This window comes from Aedes albopictus, chromosome 2, assembly GCF_035046485.1.
Source record: "Aedes albopictus strain Foshan chromosome 2, AalbF5, whole genome shotgun sequence".
Taxonomy (NCBI): Eukaryota; Metazoa; Arthropoda; class Insecta; order Diptera; family Culicidae; genus Aedes; species Aedes albopictus.
The window spans coordinates 69,563,383-69,589,525 of NC_085137.1; the positions used below are offsets into that span (position 1 = coordinate 69,563,383).

The window sequence follows — 26,143 nt, forward strand, 5'->3', positions numbered from 1 at the left end:
CGCCTAAATAAATGATTGATGGTCTCTTTTTTAAGGCTATCTATGTTACAATATCAAGCTGTCCATAATGCCAGGTAGCACAGAACCATCTAAAAACGCATTAAAAACCATCCAAAAACCGCAAAAAATTGAAATCTCCATAGAAATAGCTCAACTTTGGCTCTCCAGAATTCTTATTGTTAGATTTAACAACAAAACAAAAATATTTTTCCTCATTTGAAAGAACTACTCTTCTACTTTCGATTTATAGCTTTGACTACCAAGATAAAACAGAAATAAAAAATATGCGACAGATAAAACTTTTTAATGTTTTCCGATTTTTGTCCACTTTTTGTTTAACTTGTTGTGGTAGATCTCAGAGGCAACGTAAACAAAAGTATGTTTTCACACATACAAGTATAAAGGATGGCTGAATTATTAAAACAGTTTACATAACATAAAACAAAAACGAAACAGATGAAAAAAGTAAGGTACACCGGGGCAAGTTGAAACGGGTGGGGCAAGATGAAACGTGAAGTTTTGAAATAGATTTCATTAAAATTAGAAAATTTATCTTTCTCTAAAAGATTGTTTGAATCAAAAACTATATGTTATGGCAATCGAATTGTTTATCATCATTAGAAAACATCATGTTAACCCGTTGTTTCATCTTGCCCCACCCGTTTCAACTTGCCCCGGTGTACCTTACGCAAAACTGTTATCGCCCAACAGCACAATTTTGCTGGTTCGTCACGAAAGGGATATTATATAGTATACTACAGTATTGGTACAAAATTGTTTTCTAAATAACCCTGAAATTTCAAATGCAGTTTTATCATATCATTTTTAAATGTCCAAAGTAACTCCCATCCTGTTCTATATGAGATGTGTCCGATTGGTGTATGAAAAACTTTTTTGTTAATTGGAGGATTTAGTTTTTACATACATACTCATGATGATGATGATGATGATGATGATGAATCCATTCATTACCCTGGGAGTTAAAATGTCATAAAGTTGAAAAATCATGAAAAAGTGTAAAAAGAAGTCCCGCATGTCTGTATTTAAAGTATTATCATGCGAAACAATTCATCAACAATTTAACCAGTTTCTTAGGAATCCAGCATTTGCAATGGCCATAAGATTTTTATTGGATATCCTCTATGAATGCTGTTGAGAATGTCCATTGGGATCTCCATAAGAAAGCTTCAGAACTTCAAAGATATCAAAAAAAAGTTTTGGAAATTTAGGCCGATACAAATTTTGTTTTGACCTTCTGTCATTTCGAGGGGGCAGCTAAGAAATATTTATCAAAATATAGAGTCGTTCAAAAAATTCTTTAACAATCCGATGAGTTTTTAATATTTTTCAGATTGAATGCTTTATTATTTTAATCCTCCCTCCCACAATGGTCGGAAAAATATAAAGTTCGGCCAAAACTCTTTTTATGTGTTAAATCGAAGTTATAGGTTGTCTAGATATGTTATATGGCATTTTTAGTGTTTGAAAAGGGGTATTCAAAAATTACGTAACTTCAATAATTTCAAAAACGGTAAAAATCAGTAAACCCCACATATTTGCGTTTTTTGTTAGAAAATCAATTTGAATTTAATTAAATGATCATCTTTCGATCAAATCCAGTCAAGTTTGTTCAAAATGTGTGAAAAATGTGGGAAGATAATTTTTATTTCAGTCAAAAATGGAAAAATAACGTAAAATATATGAAAAAACATGACTTTTTTTAATAGCTCTAATTTGAAAAACTGCAAATTTCTGCAAAAAGTTTAAACGTTTTTATGCAGCCCTAAGCATGATGTTTAAGATGTACTATTCGAAATTGCGGCGACACGTGACGACACGAACCGTTTTTTAACTTAAAAATTACCAAAATTCCTAAGGTACAATATATGAAAATTTGAAAAGTTTTGTGACATATTAATTTTGCGCCATACGTGCATTCAAACAGTCCAATAACAAGCTTTCATATGCTGGATAATATAAAACGTATATTCCATTCTCAAAATATTATTATTTTACTTTTTTCTAATTTTTAATTTTTCTATTTTATGACTTAGGCCACTTTGGCAGTGAAAATGTCATTGAAAAACAAAAGCTGGTATGCTTTTAATTAAGAATCATAAAACTACAATACATTATCTTTGTTATAAGGTGAAAAGAAGTTTAAAAATATCAATTCCGTTTTTTGAGAGTTTTGGCCGCCCCTTTGTATGGAGCCCGACCAATGTGCCTCCTTCGGCCAGTCAAAGAGTGGTTGGCAAAAAGTGAAATAAATGTTTGTAACGGCCTTAATCGATAAAAAATATTAGATTTACCAACATTGATTCGCATCAAAATTTCTTCAGAGAATTTTTTTCTGGTAGATGTCAGAGATGTTCCACATGATTTCTTTCAAAAAAGTATCGCATTCAAGATTAAATTATTTTCATAAAACAAAAAACTCCTCCACACACAAACCTAAAAATAATTCATAAAAAATGCATTCTGGCTTAATGTTTAATTTTATTTTTCACTTACTCTTTAACAATTTTCTCGAAATTAAATCTTAAAAAACAAATTGGATATATTTTTTTTTTCACTCAATCATTTCATAATTCAAATCTCAATTTGTGCATAGAGAACATGCTACTGTTGTGCGCTTGGATGTCAAAGCATTTTCAGCAGTTAAAAACAAATTTGTTCATATAGTTTTAAACATTTTTAACCCTTTGAATTTTTTTCTATGCTCTATGGAAACTATTGCATAGGGCAGTGGACGTATTTTGGTTCGGGCTGGTATTTTGGCCCACCTTGGGAATTTTATTAATTTTATCATCTAATCTCGACAAAATAATGATAATTTTTTTATTGGAAGTTCCAATAATAACACTAATTTTTAAAATAAAACGTTTGGGGCTCTGCTAAACCGAACCAAAGATCATTTTTTGAAAAGTCGAGTTTTCTTAACCAATAATGGATGGAGATAGTGATGATCTTGCTTTCATGTAAAAATCCAGTAATTCTGCCAGTTTTTCGTGGAATAAATTCAAAATATCGGTTTGGCAGAACATTCTAACAATGAAATTGTATCCAGCCAGAGTGAACTGTAAACCATTCCTTAGAATCAGCGAAATATTTTATTTTTGGTCAAGATGATGAACATTTCAAGTTCTCCTCATCGACGTCAGATTTCTAACTTCCAGCCGACTCATAGTAATAATCTGTAAAAGAATTGAACACGCTATTAGAAATACGGGTGTTGGAGGAAGGTCCAATTATGTTTCGATGGCGCTGATAGTCATTTTTTCCAAATCACATTCTGCCAGACCGAACCAATTCCACTGCATTTTAAAATAAATTTATTCTCAACAATACAAAAGCAACTGGTTTTGAACAACTGCGTTATGTCGATACCCCTCATATTGATAATTTAACACAGGAGCCGTCATTGAACAACAAGGCCAATTAGATAAATAAAGTTTAAAAAAAATCAAGCACTTGGTTCGCTTTGGCTGATCGAAAAATGGCGTTTACACGAAAACCATCCTTGAAAAGAATGTTTAGAACTTGATTCAGACTCAACGACTGACCTTTAGGTAGGTAAAAGACCTAGAGGTAATGGGCTTGTTTATCAGTCAAATGATTCAAGTTCGAATCTCTTTCATATTTTTGAAAACTTTTTTGTACTTGGTGCACTTTGGCAGAAAATTTTCGTGGTTTTTTTCGACCAGCGTAAATTTGAAGTACACAAATGGCATCACTTTAAAAAATCAGGACCTCAGGACATGCAAGGACATAATTTGACATCACTCTTGCTCTGTGCACTGTGCCTACACACGCACCGCTTATGATAAAAGCATGGGTGGGAAAAGCTGAGCTGGGAGGGCTTCCGCCGTTCATATTGAAAACTATTTTGAGACCTCCGTGCTAGCATACTATACGCGTCCTGTTTGATTCATGTAAAGGATTGTGAGTCACATCGATTTCAACTTGATAGACAATGAAAAATCGAGATTTTTTCCACAATCCAACTGGTTTTATCTCAAACAAACAAATATATTTAGCCATAGTTCACCATTTACTAGTGTTTTTGATCCGCTAGAGTAAACTGAGTGCAAAGAACCGAGAAATAAAATTTAATTATATCAATGATTTGAAGTAACTCACATGTATTCTTCATCTCGGATGGTTAATAAAGGCTTGTAAGTTAAATGTGTGCGGAAAAGTTTCAAATAATGTTCGCTGTCGTTTATTTGTGAGTGGTTGAACTTTACCCTTAATTATCTCGGAATAAACTTTTTGGCGTTTAGTTCGGTTTAGCAGAACCCCGGCCAAACGAAAGTCGTGAACTTCTGTCAACGACCAAAGTTTTTAAAGCACAATTTAGTGCTGATTTCGAAACCGTACTTCAAACAATTTTAGGTGGAATAGTTTTTGAATTTAAGTTCAATATCGAGTTTTACATTTTGTTAAAATATGGAATTTATTAAAATTCTTATATCTTGCGTTTTGTTCAACTATTTTTTGAACTTTTTCCATAAATTAAAGGCTGAATATAATACCTTTCGATCTTCTGAAGGCAGGTTTTGCGTCAGATTGATGAAATTCATTATATTGGCAAGTTTATGGGACGATCTCCTTAAATTTCAGCCAAATTTCCTTCAGCAATTGCTGCACGAATTCTGCGAATTTTTCCAGGCATTCCTCCGGATTTTTTTCCAAGATTTTCTCTGGAAATTTCACTGAGAATCTCTCCAGGAATTCCTCCATGAGTGCCTCCGGGAATTCCTCCATGAACTCCTCCGGGCTTTCCTTTAGGAGTTCCCCCGGGATGTTCAATAGGAATTCCTTCAGGAATTCCCCGAGGAATTCAACCGGGAATTTTTCCTGGAGTTTCTCCAGGAATATACCCGATAATTTTCTAAGAAAAACTTCCGGTTTTTTTTTCAAGAAAATCCTCTGGAAATTTCTTCAGGAATCTCTTCAGGAAGTTTTTCGTAATTTTTTTTCTCACAAAACCCTCTGGGATGTTTTCCCGGAATTCCTCTAGGATTTCCTTTACGAATACCTTCGGAAATTTATCCTGTAATTCCTCCGAGAATTTCTCCAGGAATTCCCCCAGGAATTCCTGCAGGAAATCCTCCTGGAATTGTTTTGGGAATTTCTTCTGGAAATCTTCCAGAAAATCCTCTAGGAATTCTTTCAGGAATTCTATCAGAAATCCCTCCAGGGATTCTTCTGAAATTTCTTCGGGAATTTTTAAAGGAAATCTTCGGGATTTTCTCAGGAAATCCTCTGGGAATTTCTCCAAGTATTCTTCTGAAAATCCCTCCAGGATTCCCTCCAGGAACTCTTCTGGAAATTTCTCTAGAAATTCCTCCGGTAATTTCTCCAGCAATTCCTCTGGAAAATTCTTCAGGGAATCCTCCTTCCTGGGGGATTACCCGGAGGAAATTCCTGGAAGAATCTCTGGAGGAATCCCCTGAGGTAAATTCTTGAGAAAGAATTCCTGGAAATAATCCCGGAAAATGTCCTGGAGAAATTACTGAAGGAATCACCGGAGGAATTGCTGATGGGAGTCCTAAAAGAATTCCCGGAGAAATTCCTAAAGGAAGTCGTAAAGAAATTCCTAGTTGAATACCAGGAGAAATTTTGGAAGGATTTCCTGAAGAAATTTCTAGTGAAATTTCTGGAGACATTCCAGGGAGAATTTCCAGAGACATTCCCGGAGGAATTTCCGTAGAAATTTCCGGAGGAATTCCTGGAGAAATACCCAAAGGAAATCCAAGAGAAATTCTCAGAGGGTTTTCTGAAAAAAAAAAGAATCCCCAGAGAAGAATCTCCGGAGACATTTCCAGAGGAATTCCTTGAGAAATTCCTGGAGGATTTCCAGGATAAATTCCCGGTGGAATTCCTGGAGGAATCCCTGAAGGAGTTCCTGGAAGAATCCCCAGAGAAATTCCTGGAGAATTTCCCGGAGAAACTTCTGAAGGATGTCCTAGAGGAATTCTCGAAGATTTTTTGAAGAAGTTCATGGAGGAAGTTCTTTAGGAATTCCCAGTGGAATTCTTGGAGAAACTCTCGGTGGAATTCCCGGAGAAATTCCTGGAAAAATTCCCGGAAGAGTTCCGAATGAATCACGAATCAAAGACTGAACTACCAGACAGTTCTTAGCTTCCTGAAGAAATTTGTTGAAGACGGCATCATTTTATCTTATGAGGATTCTGAGATATAGAAGTTTGAACATTTTTGACTCTGGCGCCACCTAGCGGACGATTCTTGAACCAAAGACGCCATTGGCAGATAGTTCTTAGCCTGCTGAACAACTTTGCTGAAAACGGCATGCTTGTACCTCATTAGGGTATCGAGATATACGTGTTTGAATTTTTCAGACACAAGGCGCCACCTAGCGGATAAATCACGTTTCAAAAACTTAACTATCAGACAGTTCTGAGCTTGCTGAAGAACTTTGCCGAAGACAGCATTATTCTATCTTATCAGGTTTCTGAGATATGAGGGTTTGAACATTTTTGACACTAGCGCCGCCTAGCGGCCGAATCGTGAACCAAAGTCGTCGTTGCCAGTTAGTTCTTAACCTGCTGAACAAATTCTCCGAAGACACTATACTTCTACTTTATCGGGATCTTGAGATATACATTGCGCAAAGTATATGGCCAATTTTGGTACCCCAAGACATTCCGGAATAACTCCGGAACCATGTGGACCAGGCACCCATGTCCCCGGCATCATAAGCTAGAAGAGTTTTTCGGGAAGTTGTCAAAATTTCATCAAAATCCATCGAAAAACAAAAAAGTTATGACCATTTTTGTGCTTTTTCGAAGGTGGAATATGTACGTTGGCTGGATGAAGGTTAATTGGCATACAAAATGCTATCCAACAACCATTAGCTGTTATGTAGCATTTCAAATGCTCAATATGTCTTGGGTTTTAAGCATCCCGAATGCTATTTTATTGCCACAAAACTGCTAGAAAACTAATGTTGCTGAAAAACTCAATTCGTTTTGTCATAATTCTGTCTTATTGTCACGTTAATGTAGACTATAATCGACGTCTGAAGTTGTATAATGTCTAATAAATTGCTTTAGCATAATTATACTCAAGCCATATTAAACAAGACATCGGGAAGAATACGATTTTATATGTTTCCTCTATCTGTTGCCGTCGCCCTAGTTCAACTTTGCCCAATGCAAAATTATTCAATCTCTGAGGAAATGTAACTTAAGGCGAAACTGGATCCATTTCCTCACTTTTGGTTTTTGATTTTTTTTATTAAATAACGAAGCGATATTTTCAAAATCGGTTTTCGTGCACATGTAGAGTATGGATCAGGGTATCTTCTGAATTTTTTACGCGAGAGAAAATGTTTTTCGTTTTTTGCAGAAACCATTTTTGAACAAAATTTCGGCGCACTTCACAGTTTTATGTTTAGCTTAATCTGTAACGCGTAACAGCTCCTTCGCAATCGACGGGTTTTAATATGAAATCGCAGTCAGACAAGAAATCAGAAATAAAGGTTAGATAGACAAAACAACCAAAAAATATGCAGCAAAGAACAAGATGGCAAATAAACAGAGTGACTGGTGAAATTTCTATTTTGGTTTGTTTTTTTTTTTTTTTTATGATGCGTTACATTCATGGCGTTACTATTTTGGCAGTAGTTTATGAAGTTCCTGAAGGTTTAAGCAGCCATATATTGGGCCAAAATCTGCATTTAAAAAGCATTTAAAGCGCATATACGGCTGAGTAGCATTAAATGCCCAGTTGTAAAGGCGCATATAGTACAGAAATGATGCTGAATAAAGTGCTTATTGGTTACCTGGGTAGTTACCTAAGTGGTTGGATATATGAGTTTAAGCTTTAACCTATAAAGTGAATAGACAGTACTCGAACTGTGACTTGATAGTATCACTAATTGGAAAATATTTCAACATAAAGGCAACATCAAAAGCATCACTTGGCGTACCGCACAACTATGAAGCAAGACTGAAAAGACGAAAAAACTAGGTATTTTGACCGGGCAAAGCTTTGCAGCATGACTCAGCAATCCTCGTTAGATAAATGTACAACTCGTGCTGAGAAAATCAACATTTTGCAACTCTTTGTTTGATTATTTTTCTGCAATTGTTGATTCATCTATTTAGAGCATTTTTAATGCTTTTTATGTCGAAAATCAATGATTTATAGAAAATTTTGATTTATACATGCATTTATAGATTTTATATGATTTTTGTTGATTGATATTGCTTCCTTCTTATTTGTTATGTCATGAAATAACATTTATTAGAAAAACTCCAATGAAATCTGGTTAAGGTGTTTTCCCCGGAGAGCGTTATACCCTCAGTTCCCCTACATTGAAGAAATTTATTATTTCCAAAGTTTCCTGGGCCATCTGAAAATCGAACCCGGTTGGGCCCATGTAGGGATCTCCTGAATATTTGCACCGCTTCGGCCTTAAAATTAAACTACTCTTGTACGTTCAATATCAACTACATTGAATATTTATAAATTTATTGTGGGTGTTTTCATAAAGCCATTTATTTTATTACAAGAAAATTCTAGCCTTAGGGTAACTGTACCAATCATCCCATCACCCGCACCCCAACCCGCACACTCACCATCTTGAACGCCTTTTCCACGTCGAATTTCTTCGCGCGCAAAAACCGCAACAGAAAGGAATCGTCCCGGCGTCCGCCGAGACCCCGCTGGTGATGCTCCGCATAGATGTTCAACTGTTGACGCAGTTGCCGTATCTTGGTGTACGTCAGGTCGCCGCCCACCTCGCCCAGTTCCTTTTCCGCTTTCTCCCGAAAATGGCAATCTGTGGGGTCGGAAAAGAGTGCACAAATACATAAAGAATAGGGGTAGGATGAGCAAAAGCGAACTACGTAGTTGACCTGTGGCTATCAGAGCAGCAGCAGCGTAATAAAAGGGAAAATTGGCGATTTGCCCGTTATGACTGGGATCTAGGGAAAGGTGATAGAGGTTTCGTGAATCTGGGATGCAGACAATGCAATGGAACTAACAATAGTTGTTAGTAGCGCTCTAATTGCCAACAGGAAGCTAAAGTAGTGTTCGAACCAGATACTGACCTAGATTTTTATTCATTTCGTACTCGAGCATGGCATTCTTGTCCAGGGTGGCGGTTTTCCCGAAGATTTTCCGCGGGCTGTTGATGGGTGTGCTTCCGGTGCTCGACATTTTTGGTGTTATCGATTCTCGATGTTACGCTAACTGGAGATCTATCGAACTTTCTATTTAGTAGTTCAACAACAATGGAAGATTAACTATCAACAATGTGGTGCTGTAGGAATCACTCTAACGAATTGACTATAACTATTGAACTATTCGATGTGTTAGGCAAGCACTTCCCATGTTGAGCTAAAGCCTACGAGTAGAAGGTGCGAATCTGAAAAGAGTTACAAAGAGAATTGTGAAAAATAAGTTGTTGTTGTTTGTTTATTACCAGGGATTTTAACCTTTTATGGGTCATTCATCCCGTTGAAAAATAAATGATTTTAGTTGAAATGAAAATCATATGCATATGGCTCTCTCTGAGAAAGGAAATTTTTAAATGATAAAGCGAACATGTATCCAGAAACAGGCTTTAACATAATTGATGACAATAAAGTAGACAGTAGATGATCTGCCAATACTGAACGATGGAATGCTAATACTAGTAGTGTTATGTTTGAAATTTAAATAAGTTGTAGTATATTTTTTCTACAACGCAGGTAAATGAGCTCTCTTTTCAATAATAACCAACCCAATCGCACAAAATCAGCACAAGTTGAGAAGCCAAATTCTTTGGCGCCACTTTGGCTGTCAACAAATCGGCGCCACATGATGGTAGGGTTCTCCATTAACTGCTGCATGGCACACATATTCTCAGCATGCATACTAACGTACATAGGTATAAAGCACTACTGGTTCAGGTCGGAACGGCGGGCAAGCCATGCATCCAACCAATGACGTCAGCGATCGTTACTATTAAACTTCTATAGAGCAGAGTCGAGCAGGTGATTTATACTGTCAGCACGCGATGTTCATCGTTGTTTCCCTTGTTAACCATAGGTGAGCTTGTCAATCGTAGACTAAATGAATTCAGTTTTGTATGCAATCTGGATGGTTTTCGGAAAATTAAGGTGATATGTGGTTATACCATATGTGTTGCATCGAAACGATTATTAGAAAAGTTCAAAGTATTTGTACTGAATCAACAGATACCTAAAAAAAATGTCTACTTTATGTTCAATCGCGGCAAAAAGGAGCCAAGAATTTGACGAAAGAAGGTAATAAATTGATTCTTCACGCTCATAAATCAACACAGTGAAAAGACTTAATCACGCACTTCGGTACAGGCAGGGTTTGCCATTCCAAGAATAGCATCAAAACACGCCGTGTAAAACCAATATCCAACCATTTAGAAAGTGAACATAAATCAACCAAATCAGCCGCGGAGTAGGTGGTAAATCGTAAATGTATACAATCAATAGTAGAAAGATGCAGCGTCTACTAACGAAAAGCCAAATAAAATAAACAAATTGTCACTCAATCTTCTGGGCAGCGCCGTTTAGCGATACATGTCGATGAAAATAAGAATTGAGGGATTGTATAAGGCAGCTATGCATAGAAAATAAGGGTTTTTATACTGGGTTATAATCTATGGGACTCCCATATATCAAGGGACAGATAAAGAGGATCTTGTACCATTTGGGCAGGTGTACCTTTTTTGGGTACTTGCCGCTATAACTACGTCAATTTTATACCTCTTAACTTAATTTTTGCACAAAAATTCAAATCAATTGGGTTAACATTGACTTAGTTGTAGCGGCAAGTGTCCAAAATAGGTACACATGCCCAAATGGTACAAGACCCTAGATATTCAGCTGTTATTTTTGAAGCAGCTTTGCAGCAGCTGAAACTGAAATTCAGACGCTTTATGTTAGCTTATTTTGTAGAAAGTATTTGACATTTACACAACTGATAGTATGCTTTCTAGAACCTCGTGCCACATCTGAATACTAGTAGCTTCGAAACGCTCTGAAATGTCCCTGAAATACTTTTAAAGAGCGTCCTTGAAGTGCCCATGAGATCCTCTAAATCCTCCTGAGACCCCATGGGAAACCCTGAAGCACCTCCAGAGACCTCCTGAAATCCCTCTGAACCTGGGACCTCCTGACACGCCTCTGAGGCCCTGTAGCTGCCAGCACTGTCAAGCAGTGTGACCGTGCCAGAATAGTCTCGGAACGGCCGGAGATGTCACTCGTCGGGAGATGTCATAACGAAGTCTGCGACTAGTGAGATGGATGTCACTCCATAGAAAAAGAAGCAAAACGTAGTGCGTAACGCCCCTGAGAACATCAAAAGCACCTTAGAAACCCACTGGATTCCCCTGAATCTCCTGAAACGGCCCTGAGACCGTCTGAAACGCTTTTGAAAGTCCAAAAACACCTCTGGGACCCCTTGAAACGTCCCTTGGACCTCTTGAAACACCCATGAGACCCCCTGGAGCCCCTCTGAAATAATCTGGGCATCCCTTGAACTCATTTGGAGTCCCTGAAGCCCCCTAAAACGCAGTTGAGATCCCTGAAAAGCTTCTGAGACTCCTTTAAATGTCCCTGAGATTCTCTGGAAACGTTCATGAGATGTCTTGAAGCATCCTTTAGATCCCTAGGAGACCCTTGAAGCCCCCTGGGACACCCTGCAGTGCTCTTGAGACATCATGAAACCCCCTGAGCCCCTTGGGACCCCTTAAAACATCCCGGAGACCCTCGGAAACCCTTCTGATACCCCCTGAAGCGTTATTGAGACTCTGTCGAGCTCTTGAGACGCCCATGAGATCCACTACAACGCACAGTGGTTGGAAGCCAGACAAAACTTCAAAAGTCGACTTCATTTATTATTTTTATAATATTTTTTTCCATTATAGATACTTCAACTAGGAAAACCCCAAATTTTCATCATTTGGTTAAAATTGAGTCTTGTAGATTTTTTTTTTATCAAAATTGGTGTTTATTGTCTTTATTTTATAAGCTTTCTTCATGAGCTCGTTTTGAAACTTGCGACTTGGCTAATGTGACATTATGATTGGTATTTTTGGGTATGAATAACCATTACATTTCAGGGTTTATGTACTTCAAACAATCACAAAAATGTTGACTTTTTTGACATTTTGGAGAAAAATTACGTATTAGAGCAGTGGTCCTCAGGCGTACTGTCTACGCGGGCCACAATTGAATTTCACAAGAAGGCTGCGGGCCGCAAGGCAGATTTAACTTCGACGTACAAGTCATCCCTTATATTCATCAGATTAATGTTTTAGAGTCAAAATATATGACTTTTTATATTTTTTGGGCATACTACTTTACTTCTTAAAAGGGCTTTGCTAAAAGTGTCTGCTTTTAGTTTTTGAAATCTTTCTAATATATTCGAAAATCAGATCGCGGGCCGCACTAAACCTTCTCGAGGGCCGCATGCGGCCCGCGGGCCGCAGTTTGGTGACCACTGTATTAGAGAGATCCAGTACTTGCTTAGAAAATGACGCTGTAGCCCAGATCCAACATGTAATTTTGTCTAGTTTTGGCTGTAAAGGCCACTGTTTGCGTATTTTTGCGTTAAGCGTGAATTTTTTTTCTATCTGATCACAATGGAGCCGCATGGTTGGGGAGGATGTTATATTGCTTGAAGTTTATATTTTATCTAAACATAATTCAAATTGACTTCAGAATACCGTAATCCGGGGTAACATTGATCAGAATTTTCGATCTTTCTTGAATAATTCTCTTGTTAAAGCAAGCATTACATGTTTTATATTTTTAAAACAAGTACTGGCCCTCTGAGTACGTATTAAGCTACTCGAAAAAGTATTGTAAAACTTTAAAATATGTTTAAATAGGTTTTTTAATCTAATTTTTGATTTTGTTGATTTGGGGTAACATTGATCATGTCAGTGATCAATTTTCTTTTGCTTTGGAAATACCCTTACTTACTAAATTCTGGGTCGCTGATTTCGAATATGTTGTCCAAATTCTTACAAGTTGTGCTTTTTTTAAGTTAATTTAGGAGTAAAATCCACCAAACCGCGAATAACGCCTAAAGGTAGGCAATTGCTTAAGGAATTTGATTGATTTGATACCCTACTTTTAATAAATTGAAAAATATTGAAAAATAGTATTCTCATAAAAGTTTCGGTGATTAAATCCAACTTTAGGATATCATATTGAAGTAAGACAGTAATTTCGAACCTCATATTATATCTAGTATTCATGCCATGCATGATTTTTTGACAATGATGAGATTCATTACGAAACACACTTATGGAAAAATCGATTTATTTCAATGTTTATGAAATTCAATTATCATGCATTACATGTCATTCGATAGCTGAATAATAGCAGATTACGATATATCATTTGATAGCAGAAACTGATTCAATGTAAAATGCTTGTTTGAACATTTCATGAGGTCGGTCAAGCCGATCAATGTTACCCCGCTGATCAATGATACCCCGTTTTACGGTACTAACAATTGAGTGTAATATTCAGTAAGAAGCCTTACTAAGTCACGTGGTCATAGGTAGGGCAGAGTGGAATGAGGAGTGAGGGGGTTGATAACGTGATAATCATAGCTTTAATTTTTTTTTTTATTTGTTGACAGAAAAACACAAAAAGGTGGGTGCTCATATCAATTAAATACAGTGAGCTGGAGAGGAGGGGAGTGATGACTAAGAAGTATTAAGTCTTTATTTAATTTCTGGTCGTTTCTTCGATTAATCTTAATCATTAGAAAAGCTTGAAAAGCTTGGAAGCAGAATTTCATCGCGAACTTGTATCACAGTTTCAATATATAGTGACCTTCTTTACACGCACATCACTTCGTCATAGTTCAAAGCAGCAGTCATCTATAAAATATAAAAGGAATTCTCTTAACGGCATAAAACGCTACGTTAAATATTTTTCTCCGTAAACGTCGCGATCACCAAACCAACCCACTGCGCTCTTTAGCGAAACCCCTTTTACTTTTTTTAACTTGAGGTTTGCGTCGTTCATGCGTTTTCGTAGAACACACTTCCACTGAACGACATGGAGTGATAAAAAGCTTTTTCGTACAAACACCAAGTAGAGAGACTATGGGACTCATTGATTTACTCCAGAATGATACGGAGCGTGGCAGTATGGTCCACACAGGATCGTCCGGCACGGAATCCTGCTTGCTGCTGTCGGAGAGTTGCGTTAATCTTCTCCTGTATCCGGTTAAGGATCACTTTGTAGAGGAATTTGACAACGATACACAGTAACATGATGCCCCGCCAATTATCGCATACAGTCTGGTCACCCTTTTTGGATACCTTTACTAAGACGCCTTGCATCCAGTCGCACGGAAATGTCGCGGTTTCCCATATGTTGCAGAATAATTGATGCAGTAGTTGTGCGGATACTACGGGGTCAGCTTTGAGCATCTCAGCTGATATGCGATCGACCCCTGGGGCTCTGTTCGATTCCATGCTACGAATGACTGTTTCTATCTCCTGCACTGATGGAGCTTCGGTGTTGACTCGAGTAATGCGTCGAACTCTTGGCGGATCATGCTGAGTTGTTGATAACGTGACCGACACTTGGAAAATGTTTCCAAAGTGCTTGAATCAGCGTTTCAACTGGTCAGTCGGGTCGGTCAGTAACTGTCTAGACGTGTCTTTCACGAGCATCGCAGCATTCATCTTAGGCAATGTGAAACATCGTAGAGGAGACGGATGTTGCCGGTGTTTGCGGCTTTCTCGCCTTCGTCGGCTAGGGAGTCCGCCCACGCTCTTTTGTCCCGTGTACATGTGCGTTTCATTTCCTTATCGAGAGCTGAATAGCGCTGACGGGCTACAGCTTTGGTTCCTCGTGTTTTCGCTCGCTCTATCGCGGCTTTGGCGTTCCTTCACTCCTTTTAATAATACATTCCAAGTTCCGATTCTTGTCCGTAGTTTCGCGATAAAAGTAGCAGCCGTTGAATCAGTTCGTAATCTTTCATTTTCGGTTTCTGTGACGTTTTATTTTTGGGTTTCGGGAACAGTAGGTTGTTGGCCTAAGGTCCCCTATCCACCGTGGTGGGGCTGTCACCTTAGGTATAGCTTCCAGTGGAGGAGCATTACATACTCAGTCGCTGGATCCCAGAACAGACACCGTTTTGAGCCGCACCTCCTTGGTGAACAGACGCTCGAAACGTACCTCCTCAATCTAGCTGTAATCAGAAGGACAACAGTGCTCGCTCAGGCTGCACTACCAGCTAAGTACACAACTCTTAGCAGACGGTCTTTGTCATCGCTTGACCCGTGGACGCATGAGGTAGGAACTTGCGAGGACTAGAGGTATGTTGGACGCTCTCCTTTTTGACTCACCGTTTTGCAGCTCCTATCTCATCCATGACTACAATATGACAGTATGCTAATGTTGCTGTATAACAATTTTGTAAGATCCCATTTTATCTTTGGCCATTTTTTATGTCCTTCTTTAGTGGAGCCTTTGAAGTGTTTTGAGATCCAAATCAAAGTATACCCGATTCTTTTTTTTTTGCACGGTTCGATTATTGGCCAACCCTCCGTCAATTTTTAATTGATTCACATGAAAATTTGTACACAGGGGGTACACCGTCAGTCCTATACGTGTACGAAAAATCAAGTCAAATGGTACGAAATTGACTGAGTTATGGCGACCAGTGCAATGAAAGAATCGGGTGTAAATACGGGTAAATATGGTAATTAGAAAAATCAAGAGTGCAGACCCAAATTAAATTAAGAGCTTACTTTTTGAATTTTCAGAAAAAAACAATGAATGGTGTCTGAACATCTTTTCATACCATACTATTCCATATTGAATAGTTTTAGAGCCCTATAATTTGTTAGTTCCGCCATCTTGGATTTTTGATTATTATTTTTGGACTCTGGGCAACTTCAGCATAGCTAGTCTATCCATATTGCATCATTTTAGAGCCTAAAATCCTATTAAACAGCCGCCATCTTGATTTTGATCTGTCATCTTTAATTATCTGATCACCATTACTTGACTCTGGACATCTTCCTGATGATCTTGCTGATCGCTCAGTGACGGCAGGTCTTACCTTTAACGTCATCAAGACCAATTCGTAGGGTGTAAACACGGTCAACCATTCCAGTTTTACGGTAGCAGGGTAAGCAGTGTGAAAAGTTGATTTTTTTATATCTAGATAGGTAGGCAAATGGTGGCCGATAGCGGCACTAAGATCAACTTTAGTTCACGAATCAAGATAGCGAGGATTGCTTTTTAAAGTTTAAGAAAAGTACCCATGAAAAAAAAACAGATTTCAAAACCAGATTTTTTTTACTGAAACGTGACTGTGCTGCTGAACGCCAGAGAAACCTGGTGTGTATCATTGAAGACCACTCAACGGCTGCAGGTCTTCATCAACCTTTGGGCTGGGGATGATGCATATATGATAAAGGGCATAAAAAAAGGGAACTTTGTGCATAAATTAAATGCTTCGATCCTCATGAAAGCCCTTACTTAGGTCTTGCTCCTGACCAAGGGGGTTTTCTAAAAACTTCCCAGAGTGTTAAAAAGGAGGTTGCGAAGGGTTTCAGGGGTTGCTTCAGGGGAGCTTTTCGATAGGTTTCGTTGACATTTCAATAGTATTACGGGGTTTTGTGGACGTTTCCAGGAGTTTTAATAAGCGATTTAGGCCCCCCATCAAGCGCGATACAAGGGTTTTCAAAGGCCTTTCAAGGCATTCAGAGGCATTTTAGAGAGTTTCAGGAGAAATACCCTGAAACGATTAAGGGCGGTCCGAGAGGATTCAGGAATGTTTGATAGCATTTCAGGAGCACTTCTAAGGATTTACAGTTCCTTCTAAACGTGTTCCAAGGGGTGGCAGGGGTGCTTCAAACGGAGAATTTCAAGGGCGTTTTCATGGTGTAATGAAGGTTTCAAGGTTATTGTGTGTTTTAGGGCATTTCAGGCACGTTTTAAAAGTCTCAACAGATGGGCCTCAGTAGCCTTTTGAGGTCATATCGAGGGGTTACAGTGGCATTTCAAGGCGTTTTAGAGGATTTCAAGGTTTCTCAGGAGGCTTCAAATGGAGTTGAGACCTCGTAGAATGCACTGAGATCTCTAGAACACCCCTTATATCTTCCCAAGTAACCATATGGCACTACTATTCGCCTTGTGTGCTTATACAGTGCTAGTGTGGAACTGACCTGTTATATATTGACCATATAATAACCTTTTTAGGCCAAGGAGGCGAAATTAATAGTGCTAAAAGTCACTTCGCAAATTAATTAATCCACGGATCGTTCTAGAGATTTCAATAAGGATTGCTCCGGGGTTTACTCCATGAATTCTTTCAAGGATTTTTCCAGGAGTTGCTCCAGGGATTCTTTCCAACAAAGCATGTTCTAAAGATTCTCTTATAAATTCTCGCAGAGTTTTCTCCAGTGATTCTTTCAAACATTTCTGCATGGATCCAAGTATCAGTCCAGCATTCGTCTAGAAATTAATCTCGGGGTGCCTGTAAAAGCTCCTTCAATGATTATTTTAATTGATTCCGTTATCACGATCAGATGCGTGCTAGTGAATGTATGGGAAATGAGGAGTAAATAGTCTCACATTTTCATCGATACCTTATTATTGTGGTCAATGTTCACCTAAATATTTCAAAATTCTGAAAAGCTTAGACTTTCAGCTGTCTAATGGTGAGTTCAGATTGAAAATCGGTGGTTGCGAATACTGCGAAAACGGCAGCACTTTTTTTGTACCAGTAAAACCACAAAAACGATCCTTAAACAAATACGAAACGATCCATAACATATATTTGCATGTTCCACAGAATTGAACTGAAAATCCCTAAAAAAGCAGTAATGATCCATACAAAAGTGCAATACGATCCATAGTTTATGCGAAAAGAGCAATAAAATTGCTTACAAGACCCCATGAAATGATATTTTTTATGGATCGTTGCGCATTTGTTTATGGATCATTTGGTTTGTTTTATATGCAAAAGGATGTTTTCCCATGCTTGACCGATTCTGATGAAAATTTTACAGTATCATCTGCGCATTATTAGTTATTATTGAAATCTTACTCTATAAAATAGGTGCAATTTGACAAAAAATCATCATTTTTGACACCATATCATCCCTCTTGACAAGCGAGGGGTCCATTAATTCAACCCAACCAAAGGGGTTTAAATCCTTTTTTATCATATTCTAGCGAAATAGCAAGAAAAATTTGAAAACCAAAACTTAATGTGAATTTTAGGTGATTTTCGACCGGAATACTACAAGTATACAGATGTTGGCTTTCTCGGTCTAGGGTCAATCTAAACGGCTAGTTTTGGATTACCCGACGTTTCGGCCGGCTTTATTTGGCCTTGATAAAGGCCAAATAAAGCCGGCCGAAACGTCGGGTAATCCAAAACTAGCCGTTTAGATTGACCCTAGACCGAGAAAGCCAACATCTGTATACTTAATGTGAATAACGGCCTGATTACAGCGAGGGTTACCCACGGCGTCAAGTCAGACTGGAGCACATATGTAGCAGCCCTAGTCCCACCCATGCATCTGACAGGAGCCAACATCTATCGTGTATCCTCAATAATACTTTGTGGATACACAAACGTTTACATACCATATGCTGGATTCTTTGAAATGGCGGCCTCGCACCCTGGTGGACTGGCCAATCTGTTTTTCAACGATTTCAGGAAAATGTCCTTCAAGCTATAAAATACTATAATCCCTTTAAGTAACGAAACATCTGCATCAAAATAATGTCCAAGTAACACGTTTTGTTATATAAATGTATAAAATACACGCTCCATACAAATCCCCATGGTAGATCATGAATACGAAAAACTAAAATTCATTCACTTATATCATCGAAAAAGCGCAAAAAATGGCGGATTATATAACATCTTTGATGTTATAAAAGATGTTTTTCAATACATCATCAGAACATACATTATGTATTCGAGAAGTATCCAAAAACATCGTCAATACTTTCGGTTTGTGATCATGTTAGCAAGAAGTGAGTTATTACCAAATGCAAACTATGCAATAATATCTGACAGCTCCAGTCTAAAAAACAATTTTACTTTCAGCTTCCCCTTACGAAATGCTGATGATCAAACATTAATATGAAACCACCGAAATTTTATGAAATAATCATGCTGTTCATTGCCCAGGACCGTGGTCAAATAATAGTTTTCAGTGATCATGAATTCATGCGCTTTCAGTCATATGGTTAATCCTACAAATATTCAGCTGGTTTTTTACATTTCGAATACATTTCAATCAAGTTTATGATGTAGGCAACATGGTGGCATTCTAATACAGTTTTGTCCAACAATGTTGAAAAAGAAAATATTTCCAATAATATTATTTACTAGCAGTCCCAGCAGTCCTTGCCAAGCTGTGGTGGTTTGACAACTGTTGAGCTCATAACGTCACCGCACTCTAGATTGATTTCATTTCGATCGTGTTGATTTCCTTCCCAGCTCATGGAAAATCAGCACTTTTTCAATTTTGTTACTTTTCTAGCTGATTTTCGTAACTTTTTGTACATATAAACACAGCCACCACGAATACGAACCGAACCGTGTAAGAGTCATCCTGATCGGTTCAGCCGTTCTTGAGTTTTGTTGCCTCAAAGGGACTTCAAACTCATTTTTATATATAGAGACTAGCTGTCCCGGCAAACGTCGTTCTGCCTGCCTACTGTGTTTTTGACATGCAGGTCTGTAGGAAAATAAATTTACAAAAAACAAAAACAATTTCTTAATTTTGTGGCTCTAACAATATTACAAACAATTTCTGGAATATTTTGCAATTAATGTGAAAATGTATGTTTTTTAGTGAACACTGTAGTTTTATCTTGAAGTCATCATTGATCGCCAAAGAAAGGAAGATTTGACTGTAATACGTTTAAACAACGCCTTTTAAACATCTTAATAACATGTTTCTCTGCATGTTACTAAAATACTTTGAAATAACATCATTTTGATGTATTTTAAACAATTAGCTGAAGAAGCTATAATACGCAGTTAGGAGATGTTTTTTTTTTCTAGTGCTGTATACTTTGTTTGAACAATAATATAACAAAATGTTATACGAAAGGCAGCTATAGTAAAACAAAACAAACGGATTAGTTGTCAATCTTGTGGACTCAGTTTGACGAACATTGGGATGTTTTTCTTAGGATTTTTGAGTGGAAATTATTCTACAGATAAACAAACGAAGAAAGTATGCTCCTATTAAGTAGATGAGTTCAAACAAATTCCTGGCATCGAGTGATTTGCTTGGTAAATTTGCGATCAACGATTCTACGCCACAATGTTGATGTCGAAATTCTTAACTTTCCAAACTTCCAAGCTCTATTATGTGCGTTACTACGTGTGCTCAACTTTATTATCTATGATGTTTTTCCGCAAATTATGGTCAGCAAAAAATTAAAGCAGAGCATGAACATTAAGTTTCGCTAAGCTCAAATTCCCTTGTGTTGATGAAGTGATGGTGATAAATTAGGAATGGTTACGTATGAAAATATTAGCATCATCAACGTTCTTGCAACGTTAATATAACATGTTTTACCATCGAGTAAAAATTTGGGTTGAATGATGTTTCACGATACATGTCATTAGAAACGAAAACGATAATGCTCCTAACATGTGTTTTTCAAGTATTTTAAACGTAAAATTAACTTCCAAAAATGTTGATGGCATCATGCGTGAGTTTATTGTCGCTATACTTAGTTAGAACATATTTTCAACAAAAGATGTTTTTATTCTCGCTTATAATCCATTTATAATACATCTTTTTTAAATCTATTTTTAAAAGATGTTTTCTGTATTACTTGGGTGGAAAGCTCGATGTTTTCGAATTGCTTCGCTTATTTTTGCCTATTCAAAGAGTCGGGTTGTTTACACTGACCGAACGCCGACCATATGAAAGAAGCATTTAGGATCCCTGGTACCGTTGTTAGAGATGACAAGGGGTCAGAGGGGCGAGATTTGCTGAAAAATCTCATCAAATACGATATGGAATCAAATGTTTTATGGTGCCATCCTCGTAGTTGCCAGCAGTTCCTGTTGAAAAATTAGGTTTCTCGAGCCATTGATAATTTTTGATAAATCATCGAAAAAAGCTTGAAAATTCCACTTCACACTTTTAGGTGAATTGATACTTTTTAGAATCTAAAATTCATATTTATTATGTAATATGTAATATAATTGGTGTTGTCATTAGAACTTTATTATTTTTTTTTTGCCAATGTGGAACAAATTCGGTTCTCTTGACCCATTCTCACCCCCTCGAATGGGTGAGAAAGGGTCAATTTTCATACACTTATAGTTTAAAGGAAAATTGACGAACTCCAAATGTTTTTCATCATTTGTGCATGCATTACCAAACATCACATTCCAGTGATCAAAGGACTTTTTCATGTAGTGGAGCAAATGTTATTGAATAATTAATGTGGAAATATGTATTTTTGACTCATTCTTACCCCCAACGACAGTACATCAATTACTTTTTTCGTGTTTAGGATAGTCTACACAAACCATTTTTTTTTTAATTCTTCCAGCATAAAAAATCAGCAAAAGAAATTGCAGAATTTCAGCAACATTTTTGCTGAACTTCAGCACAACATTGCCGATCAACTGTCAAAATTGCTGGATGGTTCATTAAGTTAAAAAATAATTGCTGATACTCGATAATTCGTATTGCTAAATGCAATAGGCACAAAAAAATCAGTAAAGTTTGCTGAATTTCAGCAAAAAAAATTGCAGGCTAGGCTGTTATTAAAGCCTCAAATATACCACAAAAGTTCAACTCACTAGACGCAGTGGTTCAACTCCCCCCAACAAAAAAAAAAACAAAAAAAAAGCCTCAAATGTAATGAGCCTTAATGAAACAAACAACAACTTTGCTTAAGACAATGTCCACTTTTATTTCGAGTGTTTGATTGTATGCAACCACTTTTCTTTTTGGGTTATACATTACTACAAAGGGTTAATTTAAATTGCATGCTATGGCAAACATCAATGACCCACTGAAAGGTTTCCATTTTGCCTGTTTCATCTTATACCAGGCTGCATCACGGCTTCTCAACGAAACAACCGTGGACAGTTCTACTAGTTTTCTTACAGATTGTTCTTCCCATTGGCGTTTTCCCTTTCGTGCAATTATTATTGACTCTCACTGGCATGTGCCACCCAATCTCACCAACAAAAGAAAAAAATCTGTGCCAATCACCGATAAAAACTTGTGAACGTAGTGGTGATCGCATCCGCATATGCCTTGCATAGTTAGGCGTTGTTTTCTTCGCCTCTCATATTGTCACCGTATCGCACAGTAAAGAATTCGAATATTTTCTTTTCCTTCTCCCGCCGCGAGACATCCCCGAACGATGAGAAGTCACTTTTATAATTAATTTCGTCAGATGACACCAATTCACTGAAGCCAGTCACCACCGCTTAAATGAGCTATTGTCCTCTGTTTAGCGTTTGCATTTTCCCTAGTGCGACAGCATCTACGTGAGACGCGGCCGAAAATTCATCTCAACGCGTAACTTACATCAAAGATGCTCCTCATTCAGCTTCTTGATCATCTTGAAGTGGTTGTTGAAGTTGTGTCCAATTGACAAGGTTTGCAGGTTCGATGACTGTCCAGACCACCGGCCTGCGGATGTTTCGCTATGGTACTTGAGAGTAGGACACCCCGGTTGTCATACGACTTCTATTTTTACACTCAAATCATTCGAGGAACTTTTCTTATTGCTCTTTCTTGGACAGACACGGCGTTCCACCCAGAAATTCAATAGCTTATCTTCACACGCAACATTCCACTCAGCAACACTTGAGAAGCACTTGAAAATTTTCACGGTTCCTCCCAAAAATCCAGCACTTTCACTTGTTCAACCTTCGCACTATTTAACGAGCTAAAACATTTTTCATCACCCCGGGAAATAAGGAAAATTATCCCAAGTTCAACACTAACACGAGCAGGATTTCAGCCGTTCTGGCCCCCCTCACAAACACGTGCTCACCGAATCATATGGTGTACCGACCGGGTCACGGGTGGTTGAGCTTCCGCCCTCCTTTCAAAGGGTCCCGTTATGCTATTGCGAAAGTCCTATCTTCACCATTGAATTGTAGTGTTGGTGACCGTGAATCGCTTGACCACGCGGCTGCTACTCCTACGGAAGCTCACACCACACACCACGCGACCGATCTTTGCGATTTTCGAACCGAACCGGGCGGCGTCTAAATCCGCACTACGGCAACCAGAAACTGTGTGAACGCGGACGGGCGTTCTCTCCCGTTTCTCGATTGTTGTTGTTCAGTGAGCGTGAGCGAGTCTAGCACAAGCTGGGAGGGAAAATGCTCTGGGGGGTTGGGAAATTCACGTGGAAAACGCGTGGTTCGTTGCATTCTTGTCCTTCTGTCATGCTGTCAGTCATACAAATGGTACGGGGGTACGGGCGTAAAATGTTTATGGCAATTGGTTTTATAGCGAGGGTGACGTTCCGCTGGTTGCATACTTTCTTGGCGCAAGGCGTGTATCAAAGTGGGTTGAACTCAACCATTTTCCCTCAATGAATGCAATCAATGAAAAATTGTAAGGTCTCAAGTGGATACACAAGGTTAAATATTTGACAAGGGATGAACTAAAGATCAAACATTTTGACACTATTTGATTGAAAATCAGATTAATATTTGAAAAGGGTGTAACAACTATTGCGAATTTCTGCGTCTCCCGGCCCTCCTGAGCGTATTTCGCATTATTTGTGTGGTTAACTTTATTAACGTCTTGTAATGGTACATTTGGTGCGGGGGTGAATCTTTTTTGACCGCAGTTTCTTCTGGAGCCCATAGTAGGCACGACTTCTACTGATGATGCGCCTTCGTATTTCACGGCTCGCGTTATTGTCAGCCGTTAGCAAGGAACCGAGGTAGACGAATTCTTCTACCACCTCGAAAGTATCCCCATCTATCGTAACATTGCTGCCAAGGCTTGTCCTGTCTCGCTCAGTCCCACCTACCAGCATGTACTTTGTCTTAGCCGCATTTACCAACAGTCCGACCTTTGCTGCTTCACGTTTCAGGCGGGTGTACTGTTCTGCCACCGTTCCAAATGTTCTAGCAATAATATCCATGTCATCCGCAAAACAGACAAATTGGCTGGATTTCGTGAACATCGTACCCCGGCTGTTGAGCCCGGCTCGTCGCATAACACCTTCCAGGGCGATGTTGAATAGTAGGCAGGAAAGTCCATCACCTTGTCGTAGTCCCCGTCGAGATTCAAATGAACTGGATAGTTCACCCGAAATCCTTACGCCAGCGTTTCTCGAACTATGGGTCGCGACCCACTGGTGGGTCGCGGGCTGTTTTTTTGTGGGTCGCGAAAGCTTTGGCAATATCATATTAAATGTATTAATTAGCTTATGCCAAATGAGTTTTGCTAACCATTTTTAAATTTACAAACACTTTCTTTGAGAATCGCCAGAGTTATTTCTAGAAACTATGTTTCTCCTTAATCACATTATTTTTTTTAATATCATTAATCTGAGTCTGGAATTGAGCGAATATTGATACTACTTTCGGCGTTTTGAAACTTCCTCTCTTCTCTTTAAAAAATGGCTTCAAGCTGTTGCTTGAAATTTGCATTTTCCGTTAGATTTACACACCAAGTTCAGCAGTTAAAATTCCAGAAAAATGTTGAATTACCAAAAATTCAACAAATTTCGACTAGTTGGTTTTAAGTCGAAACCACCGATTTTTTATTTATTTTTTTTTTTTCGTAAAGTTAAACTCCTGTAAAACTATGAGTTTTTATAGTTCAGATTTTACAAAAATCAAAACAGCTGAAAAGTGGTTAAAAAAACAGTTGTTTCAATAAATGCTGTGTATATTAAAAAGTACTTTCAACCCGATCTATGTGAAAGATTTAATTTCTTTTTCTATAAATCACGATACAAATTACTTTATTTTATTTTTTTTTACATTTAAAGGTTATTTTTAAAGTTCCCCGAAGCATTGAAGTTCCATTATATTTTCAACGACACTGTGTAATTTCTATGTGTTCTTTCTTTTTGTGTTTAGGATTCCCAAAATCTGTAGTGTTCTGTAATGTTGAATTGAACCAAACTGATTAAATTTGTATTAGAAACTTGCCAATATATTTCAAATTCTTTAAACAAGGAATATACTGAAACTGATCACTTGGGCATCTTTACTTCATTTTGACTTATTTAAAAAAAAACAAACAAAAAGAACACTAACTAAAAAAACTAAAATTTTCAAGATGCAATGCTATGTAACGAAGGTTTATCAAAACCTATGATCACGATTAAATGTATTTACACTCATTGCACAATTATGGGTCACACACAATTATTAGTCACTTTCCACTTGAATAGATAAATACTAATTAATTGCAAGCTTTTGTTAGCCATTATCATTTTTCGTTGATGAAATGATTTATTTGTGGCACTATACGTATCGCACACGAGGTTATACGTCAAAACATACCTATTTTCAGTAATTTTTTGTTTAGAGTAAAACCATCTGTCAAAGTAACGCTTCGATTGTGAACATCAGAGAGTGCGTGCGTTGTTTTCGTAAGCTCTGTAAAGGCGAGCTTTAGTGATTTTCGAGTGCGAAATGGTATCATCACCAGAACAAAGGTATAATTTACGTTCTAATTGTAGAAATTCATGTGACTGCAGCTAATTAAAGCTCATTTCAGGCAAAATTTAAATGACTCATTATTGTGACAAGGAACACCGAAAATCACACAATTATGGGCCACTTTTTGTGCAGCATAATATTGACAGGTCTGCGTACATGGGCATTGCATACTTTTAGGCTTTTATCAGTGGTTGTGTTGGAGATTTTGTCCCAATTTTGAAAAATTGATACCAAATCGTGAAAACACGCTTCGTTAAGAGGTTTGAGAACAGTTTTAGATTCCACTATAGTTGATCTATCTAGAATAAGTGACCATTCATTGAAAAAATAGACAAAACATTATTGTTGAGCCGATTCCTCTTGAGTGACCCATAATAGGCAACAAATTGACCCATAATTGTTACACAGCCAATTTTGACCCATAATTGTGGTTTTCATTATTCACCAA

General features: G+C 37.8%; 1 protein-coding gene across 2 annotated transcripts in view; it reads right to left on the minus strand.

Moving 5' to 3' along the window:
• The window catches only part of LOC115265631 (alpha-tocopherol transfer protein-like), a 36,720-nt gene extending 13,433 nt beyond the window's left edge, over nucleotides 1-23,287 (minus strand). Inside the window, exons 1-4 of one of the 2 annotated variants that reach the window (XM_062849833.1) lie at nucleotides 23,052-23,287; nucleotides 22,580-22,931; nucleotides 9,087-9,403; nucleotides 8,613-8,815 (exon numbers count right to left, since the gene is read on the minus strand). In XM_062849833.1, coding sequence (XP_062705817.1) covers nucleotides 8,613-8,815; nucleotides 9,087-9,195 — 312 coding nt within the window. In that variant the 5' untranslated portion in view covers nucleotides 9,196-9,403; nucleotides 22,580-22,931; nucleotides 23,052-23,287. Of the gene's footprint in view, nucleotides 1-8,612; nucleotides 8,816-9,086; nucleotides 9,404-22,579; nucleotides 22,944-23,051 lie in introns of both variants that reach the window. The other variant, XM_062849834.1, reaches the window with a different exon arrangement.
• Nucleotides 23,288-26,143: the final 2,856 nt, after the last annotated feature.